The sequence below is a fragment of the Ostrea edulis genome, chromosome 3 (assembly GCF_947568905.1).
Source record: "Ostrea edulis chromosome 3, xbOstEdul1.1, whole genome shotgun sequence".
NCBI classification, from domain to species: Eukaryota; Metazoa; Mollusca; class Bivalvia; order Ostreida; family Ostreidae; genus Ostrea; species Ostrea edulis.
The window spans coordinates 67,623,867-67,647,103 of NC_079166.1; the positions used below are offsets into that span (position 1 = coordinate 67,623,867).

The 23,237-nt window shown below is 34.1% G+C and overlaps 1 protein-coding gene across 1 annotated transcript; it reads left to right on the plus strand.

Moving 5' to 3' along the window:
• The first annotated feature begins 2,405 nt into the window (after nucleotides 1–2,405).
• On the plus strand, nucleotides 2,406–21,328 carry LOC125675493 (S-adenosylmethionine decarboxylase proenzyme-like). Its single transcript, XM_048913215.2, has 11 exons — nucleotides 2,406–2,566; nucleotides 6,500–6,586; nucleotides 14,208–14,334; nucleotides 15,869–15,971; nucleotides 16,581–16,623; nucleotides 17,752–17,806; nucleotides 18,678–18,758; nucleotides 19,034–19,126; nucleotides 19,323–19,397; nucleotides 19,822–19,902; nucleotides 20,612–21,328. The coding sequence occupies exons 1-11, from the start codon at nucleotides 2,463–2,465 to the stop codon at nucleotides 20,747–20,749; spliced, it is 987 nt and encodes a 328-aa protein (XP_048769172.1). The 5' UTR covers nucleotides 2,406–2,462; the 3' UTR covers nucleotides 20,750–21,328.
• Nucleotides 21,329–23,237: the final 1,909 nt, after the last annotated feature.

Below are 23,237 nucleotides of genomic sequence, written 5' to 3' on the forward strand. Positions count from 1 at the left end.
GTTTTGACTGCAGTTTGTAAACAGCTACTTTGAACAATGGATTTACTATTGTATAGTGGGTAATTTTGGCATCAGAAAAAAATGACTTAATTCGGTTAAATTATGTTGATACTCTATTTGTTGGCATATTATTTTCATCTTGCATGTATGCATCATCGCATACCACGGTTTTGAGTCCACACTTGCTCCCTCGATGGAGAGAATCGATTAGAAGCACCCGTGAGTAACCGATGATGACGTATGCAATTAAGGTAGCTCCTCCCTCTTGTGACTTGTCAAATGTAATTGTTCAAAGTATAAAATTTGTATTTAGTTCCACTTAATGTCGGATAATTCAATCAATAACAAGAGAAAATAATTATATGTTGCCAACTTTTTAAAGTCGGACATTCAAGAAGCAAAGTTTATATCAACATCAGAAAATCACACATTTTCATCAAACAAAAAACTGGTTAATAGGATGACAATTATTTCAACAGTTTAAAAAGCTGCTGCTTTTAATATATATATATATATATATATATATTAACCGTTGATTTCAAGGAAACCATTAAATAATATAGATAGACAAACTATAGAGAAATACCAGCAGAGGAGTTATTGTCCTTGACAACATTTTTATATGCCCATCATTAGTATTATCTTATGGTGCTGGCTGTGATATAATCTGAGAGTTTAAAAATTTGCCCAATTCAAACTTGCGAGTTACTAAAGATTTTGGCTGGCTGGCTGCCCGTCCGTCCATCAGATGTCATGATTTCCATACTTTTTACCATAACAGATGCATGTATGACTTAGAAATTTTGTCCCAATTTCTCCCTCAAGAAGTGCAAGAGTAAGTTTGCATTTCAGCTGTTCTTGACCTACTTTAGGGCTAGAAGTAGGTCAAACAATTTTGCAAACGTTTTTTCGTTACAGATATTGCCCTGTTACACATTAGCTTCCTCTCTGAGGATGTTCAGTTTGCATTTCAGCTGGATTGGCTCATATGTCTGTGACCTATATTATGACTAAAAGTAGGTCAAACAGTTTTCCCTCGCCTTTTTTCATTATGGGTACAGATGCCTGGAATTTAGTTCTCGGAGGAATACAAGAGCAGTTAGCATTTCAACTGGATTGGTGCACTATGATCTACTTCAGGGGTATAGAAGAAGGTCAAGCAGTTTTCCAGATTTTTTTTTTTCGGTATGGTCACAGGTATTGGTCTGAAATTTTGTCACAACCTCCCTCTCAGAGAAATACATAACCAGTTCACATTTCAACTTAATTGGTGCACCATGACCTACACTTTAGGGCTAAAAGTAAATCAAATGGTTCCCTGGACTTTTTATCATCATAGATATAAAGATATTGCACTGATGTTTTGTCACCCCCCCCCTTCTCCGAGAAATACATAATCAGTTCACATGTCAGATGGATTGGTGCACCATGACCCACTATTCAGAATGTGTGTTGTATCAATTCAGAGTGTATATAATGTGCTTCTAGGTTGAACTTCGATCATTGTCCGATGACACTATGATATCACATCAGCATGGAGCTATTTTAAGAATTGGACATGTAAGTGGTTTTTTCTTTTGTGATTTTTTGCCATCTGTCAAATAAGCTAACATTTAATTCCTCCATGCCTAAATTACTCGTTCTATACAGCATTACATGTATACATGTAATTATGAAAGGTGAAGATAACGAACAGTGATCAATCTCATAAATCCCATACTAAGGAATACAATATAGTTAGTTCAGCAAACACGGACCCCTGGATATACCAGAGGTGGGATCAGGTGCATATAATTCCCAAATGAGGTTACTTTGTTAAGATTAACTTACCTGTGCATTATGCAATGTGAAGATAACGAACAGTGACCAATCTCGTAACTCCTATAAGCAATACAAAATAAAGAGTTGGGCAAACACAGACCCCTGGACATACCAGTGGTAGGATCAGGTACCTAGGAGGAGTAGCATCCCCTGTTGACCGGTCACACCCGCCGTGAACCCTATATCTTGATCAGGTGAACGGCCGAGTTATCCGTAGTCAAAATCAGTGTGCCAAGAACGGCCTAACAATCGGTATGAAACACGTTAAATGTATATTGATGTGTAAATTGTCTAAGAATCCCTTTGAGTCACTAGATCAAAGGGCATGGTCTCTGTTACTTTGTTAAGGGGGGGGGGGGGGGGGGGTAGGCTGGGGGGCTTTGGACAGAGGTTTCAGAGGATTTTAAGGTTGGGTTAAAAAAAATCAATAAACACAACAAATAATTCATTTGTTTACATGTATCATGTCAAATATTTTGTTTTTGCTGTGAATGTCAAAGTAAAATGAAACATTTGTAGTATCCTTGAAAGTACTGTATACTTGGGAGATAAAATAATTCCGGAAATTCACATTCTTTACGTTTTCGTTTTGTGTTTTATCATCTGACGTCACAGGTCAAGGTTACTCTTGCACGATAGCCATGGCAGGTGCGAGCTCTCAGACTTTTTTCGAGGGTACAGAGAAACTGCTGGAGGTTTGGTTCAGCAGTGACAACGAGGGTGCAGATCTTCGGGATGTTAAACAGTAAGTGAAACATTGATTCTCCATATTTCCCGCATTTTCTCTGTTTTTGATTGTAAATATCCGGGATTGTGTTTGAAAACATCTTTGGAATATTGTTTCCTACGGTACCCGATTTTTTTTATCTCTAGAAGTAACAATAATATTAAATACAGTGTTTTACTCAACAGGTATTACATCATCTTGGTTGGCCAAGAATTGAATTACATTCTGCAAAAGTTGCATAATTCACTGTCTTCAAAGTAACCGAATAGTCGAACTTTATGTGACATGTCTTTAACCGTTTAAACATTTTGAATATCTTTCGACAGTTGAACACTAACACTAAGTATGATGACTTTCTATGATGATGGGTGAAATATTTGTTGACTATATTAGCTTCGATTGTAACTCATTTGAGAAGTAAAAAACATTTTGCCAACTTCAGTATATTAGGATCAGTGTGTACTCACAGTGTACATGGTGTAATGAAATTAAAATGTTGACATTCTGTTAAAATTAAAGTAGTCCACTGAGTCAGTTATCTGAACTACTACTTTTTGTTTGGTTTGATAACTGACATGCATATAATTCATATTAATTAGCGTTATCATTAAGCTATTGAAGAGCCTAGCTTGGCTATTTTTTAATATCGAATTTTTCTGATATTTAAAAGAAATTGTTCAATACTCAGAGATCACGGGAACTTGCCATAACACATCAATATTATACAAATGTGTGAGGTCTTTGATTGCGACACATGTCTGCTTTCTCAAGCATGGCTTAATTATTTCGCAATATCTCATATCAAGACAAAATTCTAGTAAAAGTAAGGCATTTGTAATAGCTTGCAATATTTTCCATATTTCACTGAGATCTACAAGACTCATTCACAATCAAAAGTACAACAGGGACCCATCATAAAATCTCTGTTTTTTTCTAGCTTTAATAAGTCGAAAAATCTGAGACTAAATAAAAATTTAAGATGTCATTTACAAACTTTTGAAAATTACATATGATCAACAAATTTATACTTTGTGATAGATCCATGCACACAAAAGTACTCTGTGATTTAAAATGTATTATCAATAATTATGATTTAGCCCTGGTAGATGCAGCCATGTTGTGGACCTTAGATGAACATAGTGTTTAAATTCTTCAAAGGACTTGTATGTCAAGCAAAAACATCTTTCCATAAATTATTGATAGAGTGTTGTATATTATGAAATCGGCTATGTAGGGAAACTTGCAATTGATATAGCATGCTGATCTAGAAGCTTTGTGTGTGTGTATATATATATATATATATAAACAGTATCCTTTAGTTGTATGATAATTGATTTACGTTTGGTGTCCGTCATTGCACACTGATTTTATTAAATTACATCATATAATCTGTAACATTTTGTCACTATATAATTATGGTAGATGAATGATATGACTTTGTCATGTATAAACCCATTCAGCTCAAATCAGACATACTAAACAATCACACAAGAATAATAATGTATATAAAAAAAATTTTCTCATGGAAACTGAACTAATCCAAAAAGTGTTCTAATGTTGGCAAGTTGTAGGAGTTTCCAAAAATAAATTATGTATCCCCCCCCCCCCCCCCCCCCCCACTTCTCAATCCTCAGCAAAACATGAGATTGTAGGATAGGATTGTACTGATAGCTTGGAGACTCATGAAAGCATCACAGCGGAATCACCCCCACCCCACCCCTTAAGAGTCAGACGTAGTAGGTTATATATGTAATGTTTATTCACAAATCAAGGGTCCGGGAGGCATGTACAGTTTAACAATCTAGATAAATAACAATCATTCAGAAGTACTAACACTGTCAGAGTTTATATTCTGCACTACACACATCTATAATTATATATATGAAATACTGATTGCAGACAAGATTTGAATGAATAAAATGAAATCTACAATTGTGAATAATCAAACTGCTTCACACATCTAGGGGCAGTGTCAGTTTCAATGACGGTGGGTATAATGATAATGTTATACAGCTCTAAATCATTTTAGCTATTTCCATTTTATTTTTGTTAAGTGCTCTCTAGTTTATAAATTTTTTCAATACCTAATTTGGCAAAGAGTACATCACAGTAAATTTATTTTGACAAGAGGAATGTGCATGTTATGAGATGTCAATCAAATCACATGCCAGATTATATAATATTTTGTGAACCATGTGTTTCGCTTATGTTGATCTCTGTCATGTGACAAAATGCAGATAATTGGACTGGAATTGCAATGTACATTTTATATCAAATATTGTTGATTTGAGGGGGTGTTTGATAAAATTAGAAATTCTGAAGGCTTTTAATTTTACATGGGTGTACTAACATATAAAATGTAGTGGGTTCACATCATTTAGATAATGATCAAGATTTAATGAATGCGTACATTCAATGTGTTTTCTTTTATATTGAAAGACTTCACTTAAAGTTCAGTGAAGTAGGGTAAAGATTTGATAATGCACTTGATGATGTATACGTTTCATAAACCAGAAAGGCAGAAAGCATATTTTTCCAATGCGGTGAAGTATGTTGTGGAGTTTTTGGAATGTCACACATGGACAGATGTCACTAAAAACTGGATCTATACTAGATGTATGGATTGAAACAAACTGTGCATCTTCATAGCTGCATATTACAAGTAATGGATTTCAAAAGAAATTAAAGAGAAAACACACAGTGAATGTAAATATAATATTGAATACTCCAACATCAAAGAGACAAATGTACAAGTATATATTCATAAGCAGATTTATATTTCTTACAGAGGACATCACAAACTGTATTTCACAACTTGTCTATTTCATATCTGTCTGGTTGCATGCAATCCAGTTATGACTATGAAGGGTTTTTTTTTTTGGTGATAGGTACATGTCATATGATGTAAGTTTCAGATAGACTGAGATATTACATAATAGGAGCCTATCTAGGACAGTCCTATGTGATGTAGATATCTGTTATCACCCTCTGTTAACTCTGACACGCGCACTGCACATGCACTGAGACACTAGTTACTCCAGTACCCAGTATCTGACATAGAACATAAGTACCCATATACTACCATAACTATATAGTACAATATAGAACATGCACTGTATCTGTCAGCTGACACTACACATGTACTCAGATTTTAGTACAATAGTCACCTGGCACGTACTCACATATTAGAACAATATAGAATGTATTACATCACCTTTGACCCAATATTTTACTTGTACTTACAAAGATTATGAGGGAAAAAAATATCTTTAATTAATCAATCATTGTTATTCCCTGTGTTTAATCTATATTCTTCAATGTACTACATGTATTTAGATACGTAAACACGTACATTCATCCTATTGCTATGGGAATGTCACATCGACTGAGAAGTGTGATTATTGTAAGGCAGTTGATGCTATAGTTAGGTTTGATAATAATTAATGAATGGGGTTCAATTGTGAATATAACACTTTGCTTCCCGTATTAATTTTTTTCAGACGTCATAATAGTTCAGGTTTAATTACATTATATAGATACCTGTATATATTACATTATGTACACACTTTTTACATATTGGAACTTGAAATTCAATATCCCAAATTATTTTGCATTTTTTAACAATTAATGCTCTCCTGAAATAAACATATTCCATGTATTTATTCATTATTGTCATCACCATGTTGATAAACATCCTGAAGTATTAATGTTATAACTTATAAATATTGCAGGTCCTGGTGTTACATGAATATTTGGTATATTTTGAATGGTTTTTTTTACTGTACAATAGAATTTTTTACATTGCTAACTGCATGGTATTGTCTATTATTCCACATGGTTGTAAGTTTTGGTATAATACATGTATGTAAATACGATAATCAATCATAATTAACTGATATTCGTTTCCCCTGTGTACGACGTAGTGTGTTAAATTGGTGTTTATTATTGTAGAGAGGACTGGGAGAAGCTGCTCCGCATTGTTAGATGTGAGATCATTAGCAAAACCAGCGATGATGACATGGACGCCTATGTCCTGAGGTAAAGTTCTGATAGTTCTATAATTAGTGTGAGGTTCTATAATTAATGTGAGGTTCTATAATTAGTGTGAGGTTCTATAATTAATGTGAGGCTCTATAATTAATGTGAGGCTCTGATAGTTCTATAATTAGTGTGAGGTTCTGATAGTTCTATAATTAGTGTGAGATTCTGATAGTTCTATAATTAGTGTGAGGATCTGATAGTTCTATAATTAGTTTGAGGTTCTGATAGTTCTATGATCAATGTGAGGTTCTGATAGTTCTATAATTAGTGTGAGGTTCTGATAGTTATATAATTAGTGTAAGGCTCTGATAGTTCTATAATTAGTGTGAGGTTCTGATAGTTCTATAATTAGTGTGAGGTTTTGATAGTTCTATAATTAGTGTGAGGTTTTGATAGCTCTATAATTAGTGTGAGGTTTTGATAGTTCTATAATTTGTGTGAGGTTCTGATAGTTCTATAATTAATGTGAGGTTCTGATAGTTCTATAATTAATGTGAGGCTCTGATAGTTCTCTAACTAGTGTGAGGTCCTGATGTATAATTAATGTGAGATTCTGATAGTTCTATAATTAGTGTGAGGTTCTGATAGTTGTATAATTAGTGTGAGATTCTGATAGTTTTATAATTAGTGTGAGGTTCTGATAGTTCTATAATTAGTGTGAGGTTGTGATAGTTCTATAATTAGTGTGAGATTCTGATAGTTCTATAATTAATGTGAGGTTCTGATAGTTCTATAATTAGTGTGAGATTCTGATAGTTCTATAATTAATGTGAGGTTCTGATAGTTCTATAATTAATGTGAGGTTCTATAATTAGTGTGAGGTTCTATAATTAGTGTGAGGTTCTGATAGTTCTATATTTAGTGTGAGGTTCTGATAGTTCTATAATTAATGTGAGATTCTGATAGTTCTATAATTAGTGTGAAGTTCTGATAGTTCTATAATTAGTGTGAGATTCTGATAGTTCTATAATTAGTGTGAGGATCTGATAGTTCTATAATTAGTTTGAGGTTTTGATAGTTCTATAATTAGTGTGAGGTTTTGATAGTTCTATAATTAGTGTGAGGTTTTGATAGTTCTATAATTAGTGTGAGGTTTTGATAGTTCTATAATTAGTGTGAGGTTCTGATAGTTCTATAATTAATGTGAGGTTCTGATAGTTCTATAATTAATGTGAGGTTCTGATAGTTCTATAATTAGTGTGAGGTTCTGATAGTTCTATAATTAGTGTGAGGTTTTGATAGTTCTATAATTAGTGTGAGGTTCTGATAGTTCTATAATTAATGTGAGGTTCTGATAGTTCTATAATTAATGTGAGGCTCTGATAGTTCTATGATCAATGTGAGGTTCTGATAGTTCTATAATTAGTGTGAGGTTCTGATAGTTATATAATTAGTGTAAGGCTCTGATAGTTCTATAATTAGTGTGAGGTCCTGATCTATAATTAATGTGAGATTCTGATAGTTCTATAATTAATGTGAGGTTCTGATAGTTATATAATTAATGTGAGGCTCTGATAGTTCTGTAACTAGTGTGAGGTCCTGATCTATAATTAATGTGAGATTCTGATAGTTCTATAATTAGTGTGAGGTTCTGATAGTTTTATAATTAGTGTGAGATTCTGATAGTTCTATAATTAGTGTGAGGATCTGATAGTTCTATAATTAGTTTGAGGTTCTGATAGTTCTATGATCAATGTGAGGTTCTGATAGTTCTATAATTAGTGTGAAGTTCTGATAGTTCTATAATTAATGTGAGGTTCTGATAGTTCTATAATTGCGAGGTTCTGATAGTTCTATAATTAATGTGGGGTTCTGATAGTTCTATAATTAATGTGAGATTCTGATAGTTCTATAATTAATGTGAGGTTCTATAATTAGTGTGAGATTCTGATAGTTCTATTATTGATCCAAAGACATCAATTTAACTTTCTGGAGAAAGATGCATTGGTTGCATTTGTCTGTCAGTTGGAATACCAAAGTGTTGTCCGCTCATTATGTTGAGAATTAACCCTTTGCTCAAAACAAACATCAAACTAATGATATTCTTGTAGCCCCTAAAGAGTAGATGGCGTTTTTGATTTTAAGGTCTGGTCAGGGCCGGGTCAAACTACACAGGACATAAAAAATATTGTCTGCTTGATATCTTGAGAACCCTTTGCATGATGGACATGAAAATTTGTATACATGTAATCTGTATGAGGTATACATCATCATTATTGATTTTAGATCATATGAATAAGGTCAGAGGCTGAACTTTTTTGCAGATCAGAAAATGTCTGTCCTATGTCTTGATGACTTTTTTTGAGGTCACAAGGTCAGAGGTCATTGGTCAAACATTTTTGGACATATATTCTATTCTATAGCTTCTAGATTTAAATTTGATTCTTCAGTATTGCCACCCCCTGGGGGGGGGGGGGGGGGGGGGGGGTATATGCTAAAACTTTTCTTTTTGATTTGATACATGTATCTTTGCAGCTGATAGATTGATTGAGAATGAAAAATATGAATGTATTGACCCTATAGCTGTATAATTAAATGTAGTTAAGTGAACCCTGCATGGACACCTTTCATGATATTCTGATTTTAACCAGACTACTAGCAGCTAGAATGTGCAATAATAAACAAGAGGGTTGAACTTCTATTTATGGCATGCCCATACTAATGTCTTCAAACATAAACTGACTATTGGACCATGCAGACAGAAAAAATGATTTCATGGCCTCCGGGTATACAGCTTTGTTAATGTGTGTAGATTAGTTATGTAAATTCATTCCAATATTCATATGGCTTGACAATTTGTTGGACGGGAGTAAAATTAAATACAAACATGTTTTTATGAGAGATGTTTATTCTTTATGAATGTAATGAATGCATGGAATTGCAAATGTCCAAACTGAATATACAACGTACAGATGTTGGCATTTTTAGGGTTATATACATATCCCCCTCCTCAAATAAGGCATTAGATATGTCTGTCAAGATTCACAGTTTATAAGGCATTAGATATGTCTGTCAAGATTCACAGTTTATAAGGCATTAGATATGTCTGTCAAGATTCACAGTTTATAAGGCATTAGATATGTCTGTCAAGATTCACAGTTTATAAGGCATTAGATATGTCTGTCAAGATTCACAGTTTATAAGGCATTAGATATGTCTGTCAAGATTCACAGTTTATAAGGCATTAGATATGTCTGTCAAGATTCACAGTTTATAAGGCATTAGATATGTCTGTCAAGATTCACAGTTTATAAGGCATTAGATATGTCTGTCAAGATTCACAGTTTATAAGGCATTAGATATGTCTGTCAAGATTCACAGTTTATAAGGCATTAGATATGTCTGTCAAGATTCACAGTTTATAAGGCATTAGATATGTCTGTCAAGATTCACAGTTTATAAGGCATTAGATATGTCTGTCAAGATTCACAGTTTATAAGGCATTAGATATGTCTGTCAAGATTCACAGTTTATAAGGCATTAGATATGTCTGTCAAGATTCACAGTTTATAAGGCATTAGATATGTCTGTCAAGATTCACAGTTTATAAGGCATTAGATATGTCTGTCAAGATTCACAGTTTATAAGGCATTAGATATGTCTGTCAAGATTCACAGTTTATAAGGCATTAGATATGTCTGTCAAGATTCACAGTTTATAAGGCATTAGATATGTCTGTCAAGATTCACAGTTTATAAGGCATTAGATATGTCTGTCAAGATTCACAGTTTATAAGGCATTAGATATGTCTGTCAAGATTCACAGTTTATAAGGCATTAGATATGTCTGTCAAGATTCACAGTTTATAAGGCATTAGATATGTCTGTCAAGATTCACAGTTTATAAGGCATTAGATATGTCTGTCAAGATTCACAGTTTATAAGGCATTAGATATGTCTGTCAAGATTCACAGTTTATAAGGCATTAGATATGTCTGTCAAGATTCACAGTTTATAAGGCATTAGATATGTCTGTCAAGATTCACAGTTTATAAGGCATTAGATATGTCTGTCAAGATTCACAGTTTATAAGGCATTAGATATGTCTGTCAAGATTCACGGTTTATAAGGCATTAGATATGTCTGTCAAGATTCACGGTTTATAAGGCATTAGATATGTCTGTCAAGATTCACGGTTTATAAGGCATTAGATATGTCTGTCAAGATTCACGGTTTATAAGGCATTAGATATGTCTGTCAAGATTCACAGTTTATAAGGCATTAGATATGTCTGTCAAGATTCACAGTTTATAAGGCATTAGATATGTCTGTCAAGATTCACAGTTTATAAGGCATTAGATATGTCTGTCAAGATTCACAGTTTATAAGGCATTAGATATGTCTGTCAAGATTCACAGTTTATAAGGCATTAGATATGTCTGTCAAGATTCACAGTTTATAAGGCATTAGATATGTCTGTCAAGATTCACAGTTTATAAGGCATTAGATATGTCTGTCAAGATTCACAGTTTATAAGGCATTAGATATGTCTGTCAAGATTCACAGTTTATAAGGCATTAGATATGTCTGTCAAGATTCACAGTTTATAAGGCATTAGATATGTCTGTCAAGATTCACAGTTTATAAGGCATTAGATATGTCTGTCAAGATTCACAGTTTATAAGGCATTAGATATGTCTGTCAAGATTCACAGTTTATAAGGCATTAGATATGTCTGTCAAGATTCACAGTTTATAAGGCATTAGATATGTCTGTCAAGATTCACAGTTTATAAGGCATTAGATATGTCTGTCAAGATTCACAGTTTATAAGGCATTAGATATGTCTGTCAAGATTCACAGTTTATAAGGCATTAGATATGTCTGTCAAGATTCACAGTTTATAAGGCATTAGATATGTCTGTCAAGATTCACAGTTTATAAGGCATTAGATATGTCTGTCAAGATTCACAGTTTATAAGGCATTAGATATGTCTGTCAAGATTCACAGTTTATAAGGCATTAGATATGTCTGTCAAGATTCACAGTTTATAAGGCATTAGATATGTCTGTCAAGATTCACAGTTTATAAGGCATTAGATATGTCTGTCAAGATTCACAGTTTATAAGGCATTAGATATGTCTGTCAAGATTCACAGTTTATAAGGCATTAGATATGTCTGTCAAGATTCACAGTTTATAAGGCATTAGATATGTCTGTCAAGATTCACAGTTTATAAGGCATTAGATATGTCTGTCAAGATTCACAGTTTATAAGGCATTAGATATGTCTGTCAAGATTCACAGTTTATAAGGCATTAGATATGTCTGTCAAGATTCACAGTTTATAAGGCATTAGATATGTCTGTCAAGATTCACGGTTTTGTTCCTCTCTCAAATGCAGCCTTTGGATTTGTTTTGGCTCTCAACATTTACTCATTGTTGACCTTATCATCACCTGCACATGACAAAATGAAATAGAAAATATTGTCTTCAAAATTCAATGTTTGACCTGCAAATTATGCTTTTCAAATAGGTCAGAATTAACTTTTGAACCAACCATTCTGGACAAAAATATTACTCTGAATCAGAGTACATATATGTAGAAAAATTCAGTAAGATAGTTTTAAGGTAAGGGTTGTTGATCATGTTTGGCAGGTAGCCCTACATGCACATCCTAAATGGAGCCATCTTTTTCATGATATAAGTGAAAATAAATTTCCTGCATGTACATGTATATTTATGATTCATGGTAGTTATGTATTTATATGATTCATGGTAGTTATGTATATACAGACCCTGAAACGTGCTACTACACCTTAAAAACGAACCGAACCGTTCCGTGCAAGAAACGAACCGTACCGTTCAAGAAACGTACCGTACCGTGCAAAAAACGAACCGTACCGTTCAAGAAACGTACCGTTCCGTTCAAGAAACGAACCGTATCGTTCAAAAAGCGTACCGTACCGTGCAGAAAGCGTGCAGGATAATATTATGCAAACCCCGCCCCCAAAAGCCCGAAAGCGTACCGTACCGTGCAGAAAGCGTGCAATTTATGTCACGTGACCCACTTTTTCAGCCACAGTATATTATTTTCACAATGGCGCCCGATGGGAAGGAGGTCGTAGACTATCGCTGGCTATTCTATTAATTATGAATGACTGAATGCTGACAAAAAAGGACGTACAAACTTCACGTGCAGATATCCTGGATCTTTCATAATGCCGATGATAAATCACAATAAATGTGAAGTGCAGAAAATAATCATTGTGTCATTTGCGACTTTAGTGTATTCAAAACAAAATTCACTTCTTCTTAAAAACTTTTCCAATTTAGGCACTGTAATTTATATCCGGAAACTTAATACGCTTTGTTTTTACACTTACGCACGCCCATGTTGGGGAGCAGTTCATGTAACAACTTTTTATAAAATCGTAAATTAATAAATGTCTGATGAGAAATGAAAAACAAATTGAAACGTAATAACAACCATTAAGACTTAGACTTAAGCAAATTCTAAAAACTTTTATTCATAACTTTTATGTACGTTATCAATATGGAATTATTCCATCGAAGCAATCAAAAATAACGTCTCATTTCCCCATGTGCACATTCTAACACAACCACAAATCCTGCAGCCGATAATCAAAGAGCCGAATAAGACCGATCAAGTGAAAACAAACTATCGAAACGTACAATTTATACGAAGTCAAAGCGTTCAGGCCACACCCACCTCATTAATAAAACGTGCAAACCGTTCACAAAGCGTGCAGCTATTTTTAGCAAACCGTACCATGCAAGAAGCGTACCGTACCGTGCAAGAAACGAACCGTACCGTTCATAAAGCATACCGAACCGTACCGTGCAACTGGTGTAGTAGCACGTTTCAGGGTCTGTATATATGATTCATGGTAGTTATGTATATATATGATTCATGGTAGTTATGTATATATATCATTCATGGTAGTTATGTATTTATATGATTCATGGTAGTTATATATATATATCATTCATGGTAGTTATGTATTTATATGATTCATGGTAGCTATGTATATATATCATTCATGGTAGTTATGTATTTATATGATTCATGGTAGTTATATGTATATATATGATTCATGGTAGTTATGTATTTATATGATTCATGGTAGTTATGTATTTATATGATTCATGGTAGTTATGTATTTATTTGATTCATGGTAGTTATGTATATATATATGATTCATGGTAGTTATGTATTTATTTGATTCATGGTAGTTATGTATATATATGATTCATGGTAGTTATGTATAACTGTTGTAGTGCATGAACCACTAATACCAAAAAATAATGATTTGCTTAACAAATGACTAGAAAATAAAAGTGCGTATTACAAAATAATACTACATAACAATCGGCTGGGCTTAAATCAGAACAAAATTGACTAATATCTACAAATTGACTGTTTAGAATTTAAAACAGGCTGACTTGTCACATGACACAGAAGCCCGTCCAATAAAACATGCACAGTTATATAGATTCTTGTGGACATTGTTCACATCTACATTCTGGAAGGAAGTGTCAATCATTACAACTGGTAATTAAGAGATATCAAAAACAAATACATTAAAATGTAAATATTGAACTGAATTTTGTTTCTGTACAATTTTTTTTTAAAATCTTGTGTATTGTTTATTTCAGCGAGAGCAGTATGTTTGTGACAAAGACCCGCTTCATTCTGAAAACCTGTGGGCGGACCACCCTGCTGTTGGCAGTAGAGCCCCTGATAGACTTGGTGAAGGAGCAGTGTGGATTCACAAAAGTCCTAGTGAGTCCACTGTGTGTAGATTTATTGTAAATGTAGACGTTTCAGCATAATGAAGTTTCAGTTCCCCAGATATGCTTATCAATTGTTGCTCTGTTGTGTCAATGTTGACAAATGCACTGACATTTAGTTGTGCCAAAAAATGAATGACAAACAATATCCCTTTATAATGCGCAACTTTCATGTGTGCAATTATAACTGGACTTTAGGAATGATCTTTAGGTGTTACATTTAATTATGACCATGACATTTCATTTCATTAAAAGTGTGAAGTCCCTATCCAAATTCTAAAGTTATGACGAGTGTGAAATATTGACAGACAAAATGACAGACCCACACACAGTATATCCAGTGCCAGTGATTGGGATAAGCAAATTGCTAAATGTGACAATGGCGTGTTACCAGCTAGTATCAATGTGACATTTCGAAAATGAATGCGCCATATTGAAATTTTTATGTGACATTTTAAAATGAAGAGTCTGAGAAACCAGTAATTTATAATCTAAACACTACTGACAGACAGCATTGCCAGAGGTAACATTAGTTTTATCATTTGTGTTAAAGTTACGTACGTTTTACTTAAGGATTGATCATTCTCATCGTGATTGTCTGTTTTGACGTTTCTGCATCATCATCTTCTGTGCCTGCAGTGTCTACTGCCGGTACTGGCTTGTCATTCAGACGAAAATTAAAGAAAGTTTGCCCTTTGTCAGGCTTAAGAATTTTTTTGGTGGCATCTTCAGTTCATGAACGTTAAAATTACAATTTAATGGTACATGTATTAACCAATCAGATAACCTTTTACTGTTTAATCAGATACTGAGGAAATCGAAGTCATACTTGTGCTTAAAAGAACGTAAAGTTGTGCTATTACAAATGCACTACAGCGATAAAGATTTTTCAAGCACTAAATTGATATAGATTCAGTGGGGGATCAGCTCAAAAGTTGAAAAGTTCGTAGATCTACAAAGTCAGTGGGGAAAACCTCAAACTAGGTATATCGACGATAGGCTCCTTAGCGGTGCATTGTTTTCAATATTCTATGTGCCATTTTTTAATTTAATGCGACTGTGGCGCAGGGTGCTTATCTCTATCACTGTATCCACCTCCTCTCTCCCTTTTGTCTTTGATCTCAGGTCATATGATCATTAAATATTCAGTATTAGGATTTTGACACTTATACAATGTGAGGAATCTATACTGTATAATTTAATGTCTGTCAGTGTGAGATTGCTGTTGAGAAAAATTTCTACTGCTGGGTTACCTTTGCTATTTTTCCCATTCTGTGATTTGGGGCTTTGAATTGCTGACCCTTTTGTCTGGGATTAAATTACTGTACCTTCTTTCATTTAGTGGGTATGTATTACATGTACATGTATAAAAAACAATGACTTTTTGTTTTATGCTTTATGTTGCAGAACCTCCGTCACTAGATAATTTTAGGAGTATCATATGCAATATGTAAAAGCTGCGTGACAGAGTAATTTGCATTGAATGTGTAATGAGTTTAATGTTTAATTCTCTTTATACATTACAGGATGTTTTCTACTCAAGAAAGAAATTTTCTAAGCCAGAACAACAGCACACGATTCACCAGAGCTTTGACGAGGAAGTCAGTCATCTGGATAAACTGTTCAAAAGTACGAGTTGTTTACAGTTGTTTGTACTTATAATACTGAACATCAGTGGTACTGTGTGGTGTTGTACATGTATATATTAGTACTATACACCTGACACTGTGTATCTTGTACTGATTGGTACTGTACATACAACTGTACATCTAGTACTATACATCGGGGACTGTACATTTATCACATGCGTCAAATTTTTGCACATACAGTTCGCTGTAGATTGTTAGACGACATTGTTTGAGCGTTTTTAATAAATACGAATATCCGCATTGATATACAAAAATCGCACAATAGTGATGGATCAAATGTCAACAGACATATAATTTTTTTCTGCTTGTTGTTTATATAACATTCAGTACATGTATTGCATGTAGTTTAGGATAACATTGAAAATTTTCACCCCTTGAGAAACCATTGTCAACCTCGGCTATGCCTCATTTGACAACGGTTTTCTCAGGGTGAAAATTTTCAAGGTTACCCTCAACTACATGCAATAATTACATGCAATGTAGTATTGCACATCTGATGGTACAGCATACATACATGCTTTTTATATTTTCCAATTTTGAATCAGTGTACATAATGCTGTCTATTTATGTCACACTCTTTATTCAACAGATGGCGCTGCATACACCCTGGGTAGGATAAATAAAGACTGCTGGTAAGTTCTGATGTGGTGGGGGCAAAAAAAAAATTGCACCATGATCTTTAGATACTAAGACTGAATGAATAATTAAAAAAAAAAGAACGAACAGATCAAATTCTTTACTCCAATTGGTTAATGTAATAAGGGGGGAAATTTGAATATTGACCTATATTAAAGGAAAGAAAATTGAAACATTACATGTAATGAAAAATATAAAGAGGAAATTTCAATAGTTACTTTTTAGTGTTTATAAATTATGAAATATACATGTATATATAGGAAAAGCAATATAATCTATGAATTAATTCAGACTTTGCATGTTTACAAATTATGAATATCATTTTAAGAATATATGTTAAAAAATGTTAATCTCTTTTAAAAGATGCTTTTAATATGGAGATTTCTTTAATATTATAATTGTAGAATATATTTATATAATAAATTCAGTTTGAGATGCAGTTCACAAACAGTTGCTATTTTGATGAAATTCTTTCAGAGAAATTGATTAACATTTGACTTCCTAACACTATCAGATATAACTCTTTTATTCAGTGACAGTTTTGGTGCATGTTGTTTTGTTTTATAAAACAAAGAAATTTTTTATTTCTTTGTTCCTTATAAATAGGTGCACAGAAGACTGTTCAAGGGCATCGAGCCATGTCGCACCTCTGAGCGTGCTCAGTTGCAGCACGGTTATTACAAAATGCACTGGTTTGAACGTAGAGCTTTATTCATAAACCCAGTCTCCATTTAGGTATAATGATCTGGTTACAAAACTTGACCTTTGATTTACCCAATCACATGGCTGGGGTTCAGATAAGCTATATATCAACCAGACACGTTTTGTGGTAGCCAAGGTTGTAATCTCTCATCTTTTTTATTTATAGACACAGATAAATTCTGCTTGCACATTTAGATAAAAGCAATTTATATGTATAAATCACACATCATAGTTTTAAAGATAAATTCAGTTTGTATGAAAAGTTGAAAATGTAGTCAAATACAGATTGGAGAAAAGATCATTGATGAAATTTTGTGCAAATATATAAATTTTCTTTTAAATGAAAGAGAATAGTTGTACCATTTTTGAAAGTAACAAATCTGGTGTGTAAAATGTGTAGACAGTGTTTATACCTTTCACAGGCACTTGTATACTATGGACGCTGTTGGAGTCATGCAGCCTGATCAGACCGTGGAAATATCCTTACAAACAGTTTGGAGTTAAACAATATACAGTGATCTGTCTAATCTGACATGCACTGAGAGACAAATGTTTTGTCAGAATACACAGTATGTCAGGATATACAGTGTGAAAAATACAATGGAAATGTAAAATTGAGATTGAAAATAAGGGTCAGAATGCCCAGTAAAAGGGATTGCACAGGTGTCGGATTAGGCAGTTTTCACTGTATCAACTAGTATACAGTCATGCTTCTTTGTACAATCAATTTAAACTGTACTGAATGTCATGTTCTGGTGACCAAATGTGAAGAATGAGAAGGGGGTGTAACCAGTTACAGGAAGGCAGTGATTATAGAAGGGGGTGTGACCAGTTACAGGAAGGCAGTCTTTGTAAGTTCAGTGGGAGTTTCTAACTTTTTATTTGTTTTTCTGTCCCAGCTATGAAGCATATTTAAGATTATGTATACTTTGATTTGCAATAATTAATAGGATATGAATTACTGTAAATGTAATATATTTGGTGTGTATGATGTTTAGTGGAATTTTTAAGTTTTTGGTTTTTTAGATGTGATTTAACCCTTTTTGTAATTTTACATAAGTTAGCCCATACACAGTGATTTGGTGGAAGGTCCATGCTACGAAAGGTGCTAAATACAACATACCGCCAAATGTTACTATATTTACAGAGTCGGTCATGGGACTTTTAATAGATTTTGATTGGATTAATTGATTGTACATTACTCGGGTTTGAATTAATTGATAAGACCTCGCAAGTACTTACTTACTTACAAGAGATGCTAATCTCACCAGCCTCACAGTAACAATAAAATGATACAGCTGAAAATACAATTGAAAAGAGAATACAATTTCTTCCTTAACTCTGGTACCTCTTGATGTGGGAAATGTGTCCGGAAAAGATGCATATATTTACTAAGAAGATGTGTAAGGATGGACCAGCGGCCACCAAGGTAAGACTGCTATATCTGTACGGACTAAAGGTATGTCACACACTCTCTGTCAGTCACATGCTCCGACAGAGCTCCGAATCATCCGGGAATTTGTTTACCATTCACTTTATCCAAAAAATTCAAAAACTTCAAATGATTTGAAAATCAAGAACTTACAATATATTTGAAACTCCGGTACATACAATTATTATTAATGACATTAATTTTATAAACTGCGAGAAGAAAGAGATTTTTCATGTAAGTGAAGTTTTACCGTTGTGTATCCATTTTTGTAGCGATCTGGGATCTGTGATATCATCCCTGGTGCAAAGATAGATGACTTTCTGTTTGACCCCTGTGGTTACTCTATGAATGGCCTGCTACCCGGGGTATGTTCTTGTTACATCTAAATACTTACACTTTAATTCAGGTGGATAAAAGGCTTAAAAAATTCTTAAGTATTGAGAAGATTTTGGGATTTTGTGTAGTTGACAGTTAATGACAGATAAAGCTGCAATGTCTGGGTATAAATGTGTGAAGGTATTGGATGTTGATATCATGGTAGCTGTGGGTTTTTTTTTTCAGGGTTACTACATCACTATCCATGTGACCCCAGAGCCTCACTGCTCCTATGTCAGCTTTGAAAGCAATGCTCCACAGGTACGAAGCGTAATGAGGTTGAATTAACAAATGTACTGTCCAAAACTATCATCAAATTCATGTACTGTGTACGGCGAAATATTTGCCCTCGTCTTTTGTACTCGTTATCAGAGGGCAAATGGAAGACTGGGCAGAACTGTTTTCTGTCTTAAATTTCTCTTTTTAACACAACACTGTGTCTGGATAAATTAAAAACAGGGCTAAACCATCTGCAAGCTTAGAAATGTGAAAATAGCCTGTATACAATAGAATTTCTGTCCTGTCAAGACACATGGGTAACTGAATAGTTATATATACTACTGGCATTGTTTCACTTTCAGTGATTATTGTGAATTTGATAGAATAAAGCAAGTCTGAAGCAAATACTATGAGAATAATTCAGTTTGAAATAAAACATTTACACCTTCTTTTCCTGCTTATAAAGGAAAACTACATGGAATTGATGGAAAAAGTATTGAACGCGTTTAAGCCCGGGAAGTTCCTGATGACTGTGTTTGCAAACAAGGTAACAAATTTGGAGACCTGGGAGTCACCAAAACTTTCATGATATATTTCACTTTTATCTATAGAAATTTGATTTTTTTCATGATTTTTTTTTTGGATAAATTCTACCTATTTCATATAAACTGTTTCTGTGCTAAACTTTAGTTAGCTGCAAATTTGATGAACTTTTGGTTAAATAACATTAATTTTTATGCCCCATAATCGGATATTGGGTGGGGGGGGGATATTGTTTTGGTCTGTTTGTCTGTCTGCAAAAACTTTTAACTATGGCCAGAATGGATGGTGATAAGGCTTCATATTTCATAAGTGCATTTCTTGTGAGGAGACCATTCTTATGTAAACAAAATGTTTGAACTTGTGACCTTCATCTTGGGTTTGACCTTCTTTTGAAATATTTCCACATGTATGTACTTTGTGAAAACGTCTTGCTTTTCATATAACAGTTTTTGACACCTTAACCTTATAATTTGCCATACTGAGGCATCATTGTCACAAACACATCTTGTTTTTTGTTTGTACAAATCTTGCATTTGTGAAAATAACATAATGAATTAAATGAGGAAGGCATTAAATTATACATATAGTTATGCTATTATTGAAGGTTTTGAAAATGGTAGAGAAAAGATTGATATACATGTATAGTGTTTAATTTACTAATGTAGGAAACATGTAAATTGCTTTTATTATATATTATATATTGTCTGTTTCAGGAGTCCATTGCCAAGGATAACTACAAGCAGCTGGAGGACAAGGACTACGTCCCGGGTTATATCAGGGCCGACCACCAGTACTGCACCTTCAAGAACTACAATCTGACCTACTCCCACTTCACTCGACCTATTATCTAGGAAATGGGGGCCGGGGGTTTAGAGTGTGGCTGCCAGTGTCTCCCTCCCTGTAGACCCCCGACTGCCTTGTTTGAGGCCATTTGCTTTTCTACTATTCAGCTCTATTTAGCTTTTCTCTGTGTGGTGTATATTGTGTTTCTGTGGAATTCTCATCAGACTACCGTGAAATTCAGACTTAGATTTTCTTTTTCTTCTCTGAAACCTAGATAAGTAGCCCATATATCCAATATTATAGCTGTTTGTGGTTGTAACTCAGTAGGAAATTATTTCAAATTTTATTTCAGAATGTGAATTATGTACATGAGAGAAAAGACTGTTATGATTTTTTTCATTGTTTGTGATGAAATTTACATTTTTGTGCCATGTTTCCTGTACCTGTATAATGTTTTTCCTGATTTTTTTTATTAAGTGTCTCATTACAATTCAAGGAGATGTTGGTTTCAAAAAAAGTTTGTGTCTTCTAAGAAGATGAAGTGATATGAACAGTTAGATATTATGTGGAAAAAAATTTATATATTCAAAAAGTGTTATTGAAAAAGTTAGATTTTTTGTAATAACATAAATTGATTCTAGATCAAAGAATTTGTACTTAGTTGTATTTAAACTGGTGTGTTATGAACAACGTTCATATTCTGTGGGAATCAATGAAGGTGGTTTTCAGCTGCAGCACACAGACAAATGTGCCTCAAGTGAATTTCACGTGAAATTCACATGAAAATTTTAACATGAAATATCATGTAGAAAGAACATCAAATGTTAATTCTCATGGAAAGAATTCACGTGAAATTAACGAGGGAAAGAATTTACCTTAAATTAATGAGGCATATTTGCCTGTGTATGCTGACGATACATTTGACTTTATAGATTGGCACAAAGTTCGAGGGCTGCTCATGAATTTGAACATTGCAGGTATAGTTGCCCTCAATTGTATGTTGAGATAGATGCTTGGTTTCCAGTTCCCAAAACAAAAATGATGTAAAGGACTATATCTGATGAGGACTTCTGACAAAATCTACATTCTTTTATGAAATGAGGCAAGAATTAGTCTTCCTTTTATGCTCGTTTTTAGTTTTTTTAGGGCCCAGAAAGGATGTACTTCTCTTCAAAATATTTCATTGAAATGGTGCACTTCAATGATTTTTTTCCCTTGGGAAACACACACTTTAAAGCATTGTTTATCACATATTTACCCCTTTTATCTAGTGGATATCACTTGCACGATATTGTTCGTATTCCGTAGTAGGTGTTACTACGCCGTGAGGGGTAATGTGCACAGGAATTCGATCAGTGACAGAATTCCCCAAAAAATTGATGGAAATAGACCAGGTGTTGTTAAATTCCCCAAAATTTGAAAACAATGAATTTATATGTGAAGTAAATAGTTAAGTTTGAGGGAACAAGTCTGTCATTTTCATTATCTGGCCTAGTTATGTCTCGAAAAAGTGAAACAGACTGCAGCTCGGCGTGCATACAACTGATCATGTTTTGTATCCAACGTAAAAATGTCTCACTGATCAAGGAAACCAAATTAAATAGAAAAAAAACCTGAAATCGTTTTTCTTGAAACTCGAAATGAAAACCGTTCTATTGAATCCCCCCCCCCCCCCCCCCCCCCCCCTTGTCAGAACTGAATGACGTACTGTGTAAATCTTCTGAGTGTTAGAAAACCCGATAGTTCACATTTGGAAGCGAACTGCTTGAGATCTTTTCTCACATATTTACCCCTTTATCTAGTGGATATCAATTTTCCAACACCATGCACCAAATGAACACGGGATACGCTACATCCAACTGCACACAAACGATTCCATCACCAATACAGGTGTAAGAAACACAAGCACATCTAACCACAAAAGCTCCACGTCACAGGAAACGGAAACATTCATTAAATGACGATATACATGTTGGAAAATTCATCGTCAACATTCACACATGCGAGAACATATTCCATGGAGAGTATTTCGCGGCCTGATGGCTGATACTACCTTAAGTTATATATCTCGTGGCGCATTTTCGTGTGCATATACCATATATAGATCAGGTGCCTAGGAGGAGTAAGCATCCTCTGTCGACCGGTCACACCCGCCGTGAGCCCTATATCATAATCAGGTAAACAGATTTATCCGTAGTCAAAATCAGCGTGCCAAGAACGACCTAGCAATCGGATAAAACACCTCATACAGCATTTGCCCCGATGGTAAGTTGTATTGGCAAACTAGATTGTTAATTATAAAAACCATATAATTTGCGAAACTATTGAAACCCCTGTAAAATCAACTTGTTTGTCAGTAGCCTACCTCAATTCAAAAACTGATCATAAGCAGAACAAGTTCTTGCGTATCGGGTCACTTGAGAGATATAAACACCATGTGCAGGTGATAATGGAATATTGTTACATAAATATGGGGAAGTTGATGATGGAGAAGTTGAAATAATCCCGTTTGTCATAAAAGTTGAGTTGTTAGTTTGCCGTTAATATATATTTTCA

Coding starts and splice junctions, on each gene's coding strand:
- LOC125675493 (XM_048913215.2), top strand. CDS start 2,463: ATGGCAGGTGCGAGCTCTCAGACTTTTTTCGAGGGTACAGAGAAACTG. Junction 17,807..18,677: donor AGCCTGATCAGACCGTGGAA/ATATCCTTACAA, acceptor TAACTCTGGTAC/CTCTTGATGTGGGAAATGTG. Junction 19,398..19,821: donor TTGAAAGCAATGCTCCACAG/GTACGAAGCGTA, acceptor CTGCTTATAAAG/GAAAACTACATGGAATTGAT.